Source organism: Triticum urartu, chromosome 7A, assembly GCF_056163025.1.
Source record: "Triticum urartu cultivar PI428250 chromosome 7A, HENAU_Tu73, whole genome shotgun sequence".
Lineage (NCBI taxonomy): Eukaryota > Viridiplantae > Streptophyta > Magnoliopsida > Poales > Poaceae > Triticum > Triticum urartu.
In genome coordinates, this window is record NC_141879.1 from 697,010,367 (window position 1) to 697,013,724 (window position 3,358).

Below are 3,358 nucleotides of genomic sequence, written 5' to 3' on the forward strand. Positions count from 1 at the left end.
AAATAAGTAACTTTTCACACACTCTAATATCTTCATTTGCAACGGACACCACAAAGTTTTGCTACAGTACATACATAATTCCGGGCAGCTTTTTCTCTCTGCTGATCAACAAAGAGTGTAGTCTGCTGCTCGCAAGCACTCTACACTGATAGGAACTTCCGCAAGAGCAAGATAAAATCCTGTTATTTTTCACCGCTTTTCACAAGGGGCAATGTGTTGTGCGTAGCTTGTCCTTCTGTTTGGAGAAGCATTGACAAGCCACCACATGGTACCTTAATCATGCCTCCTTTGGCAGTGCACGGTTAGAGTCACTGGAGCTAGATGTTTGCACGGTTTCCGAGAGCCAGCGGAGCACGTCGACCTGAGCGCGCAGGTGCATGGCGTAGTCCATGGCCTCGCGTAACAGAGTGGCCTCGTCGACGGTGGAGTTCCGGCCTCCCGGTATCACCTCCCTCAGTGCCATGGTCCTGCTGCTCACCAGCCTCCCCGGAGTGTCGCCACCACCGGCGCAGCCTGATCTCCCCAAGTACCTCTTACGGCGGCAGCACCTCCTCACGGTCCTCCTACACCTCTGCACCTTGCACGCGCTGGACGCCGGTGCCAAGATGGCCTTGGGCCACCTCGCTCCGCCTCCATGCGCAGCCGCCATGGCGACGTCCACGGAGGACTTGACGGCGTGCTTCCTCTCGTGGAGGCTCGTGGCGCCGCGGAAGGTTGTGCTCGTGCGTGCTTGGAGCTGGAGGCTTGGGAGGAGGTTCTTGAGGAACTCCTGCTTGAAGGACTTGATGCTGGTGCTAGGGCCTTGCATGGCTTCTCTTCTCTTTTGACTTTTTGTAAGATGTCTTCTCTTTGCTTGGGCAGACACAAGATGTACTTGCTGTAGTAATTAGTACCAGAAACAGGGGCGCTCCTCCTGCTTAAATAGGACTAGTCTATCACCGGTAGCTGATTCATAATTTCTCACACATGCATGAATGATTTTTGCCGTTGTTGTCGATAATAACATTTTCTGCAGTGCTAGATCCGGCTTCCTTCTTCTTTGTGTCGAATTGTGTTTTTCAAACTGGTCGGTTTAATAGCTCGGTTAGGTTTTGGCGATGGTTGTAAGGCTTGACTCCTTGCCCTGGTGATCGAGGGGGGGTGGGGGGGGGAGGGGATGTGATCTAGAACTTGTGTTGTGTTCCTGGGGTGCGTTGTATGAGACTACTAGACTCTGCCTGTTTTTGGTTTCGTTAATGAAATCGGAGGAAAACCTCTTTTACTCAAAAAACAAGATCCGCATGTCGGCGACTTGAAGCTTAAAAGTATGGCAAATTTTAACATGCTCATTACATTTAATTACGATCGCCCTGATGTCGCAGCTAGACATGCTCATATTCTTCCATGATAATGATGTTGATGATGATGTTTTGTCTTATGCTACGCGTGGACGTACAACCGACAAGTACGGCGCGAGATGCCCACAAGCTTAAGGTCCCCCAAGCGCATGATGGTAATGTAATTACTGGTGATCAGCTGGCTTCGCGGGTGTCATGGTCAAACAAAAATGGATTGAAAAGTTGAAAGAGAGTTTTGCAATATACGCACGTTAGAGTACAGCACAACACATGCCCACCATTGCAGGTACACTGACATCTCAACGTCTCACATTCCATGTGTGTTTACTACGTGTAGTATCATTGTGTGTTGTCGTTGCATGCATGGATACAAGATGGGCAAGTATGATACGAGATGCCCACAAGATCTTCCAAAGTCTCAAGCGCATGATGATGAAAATAATAATAATAACAAACATAATCAGTGAGCTGGCTCCCGTGCCATGGTCCCCAGCACCAGAAAAAAATGGGTCTTCAAAGTTGGAGACACGGGAGCTCTGGGAGAGGTAAACACAAGACGCACACACATATTCTTGACAACGAAATGTCTGGGACATTGGCCGCTGCGTAAATTATTTTGTTTCTTGCTTCCTGTTTGTGATAGGTCCGTGCTGTGCAATGAGCACACGGAAGAGATATCCATGCATTTATTCTGGGACTGCAGTTTTGCCATGCACTGTTGGAATACCATCGCCCCCAATAAGAAAAGAGGACTCTCAAGTTATGATGAAATTTGCCTGGCCAGCTTAGAGCAACTCCAATGGGGCGACCAAACGGACGTCGCATTTATCCGTTTTTCGTCTGTTTGGATCGGCCGCCCGCCTGCCGTCCTCCTAGTTTTGCATTAGGATCGGCAATGCGTCCAACACGCCGACCCATTTCATGTCCGCATTCAACTTTTAAATAAAAGAGGCCCGCGGCCAATCATGCCAGCGGCCATGTCTCATGCCAGCGCCGGCATACAATGCCGGCTTCAGAAAACACCACAGTTCATGCTGGCACACATGTCAGCACACAAAAAATGGTGGGACTTGAGTTCGACCACGCCATCGAGGCTCCCGTAGTCATGCCGGCCCACCTGCCGGCACACAAAAAGATGGCCCCTCGACGCCATAGATCACTCGTCGTCGAACTTGAGCATGTCGGCCTGCATCTTCTCGAACCACGGCCTCTTCCTTGGCGATAAGTGAAGGAAATATGCCCTAGAGGCAATAATAAAGTTATTATTTATTTCCTTATATCATGATAAATGTTTATTATTCATGCTAGAATTGTATTAACCGGAAACATAATACATGTGTGAATACATAGACAAACAGAGTGTCACTAGTATGCCTCTACTTGACTAGCTCGTTAATCAAAGATGGTTATGTTTCCTAACTATAGACAAAAGAGTTGTTATTTGATTAACGGGATCACATCATTAGTTGAATGATCTGATTGACATGACCCATTCCATTAGCTTAGCACCCGATCGTTTAGTATGTTGCTATTGCTTTCTTCATGACTTATACATGTTCCTATGACTATGAGATTATGTAACTACCGTGTGCCGGAGGAACACTTTGTGTGCTACCAAACGTCACAACGTAACTGGGTGATTATAAAGGTGCTCTACAGGTGTCTCCAAAGGTACATGTTGGGTTGACGTATTTCCAGAATAGGATTTGTCACTCCGATCGTCGGAGAGGTATCTCTGGGCCCTCTCGGTAATGCACATCACATAAGCCTTGCAAGCATTGCAACCAATGAGTTAGTTGTGAGATGATGTATTACGGAACGAGTAAAGAGACTTGCCGGCAACGAGATTGAACTAGGTATTGGATACCGACGATTGAATCTCGGGCAAGTAACATACCGATGACAAAGGGAACAACGTATGTTGTTATTCGGTCTGACCGATAAAGATCTTCGTAGAATATGTAGGAGCCAATATGGGCATCCAGGTCCCGCTATTGGTTATTGACCAGAGACGTGTCTCG

At 47.7% G+C, this 3,358-nt stretch overlaps 1 protein-coding gene across 1 annotated transcript; it reads right to left on the bottom strand.

Annotated features, from left to right (window-relative positions):
• LOC125555807 (transcription factor IBH1-like 1) lies at nucleotides 1-862 on the bottom strand. Its single transcript, XM_048718650.2, has one exon. The coding sequence runs from the start codon at nucleotides 806-808 to the stop codon at nucleotides 278-280; it is 531 nt and encodes a 176-aa protein (XP_048574607.2). The 5' UTR covers nucleotides 809-862; the 3' UTR covers nucleotides 1-277.
• Between the last annotated feature and the right edge of the window lie 2,496 nt (nucleotides 863-3,358).

Excerpts from the sequence above, each read along its gene's own strand:
- LOC125555807 (XM_048718650.2), bottom strand. The coding sequence starts at position 808 with ATGCAAGGCCCTAGCACCAGCATCAAGTCCTTCAAGCAGGAGTTCCTC.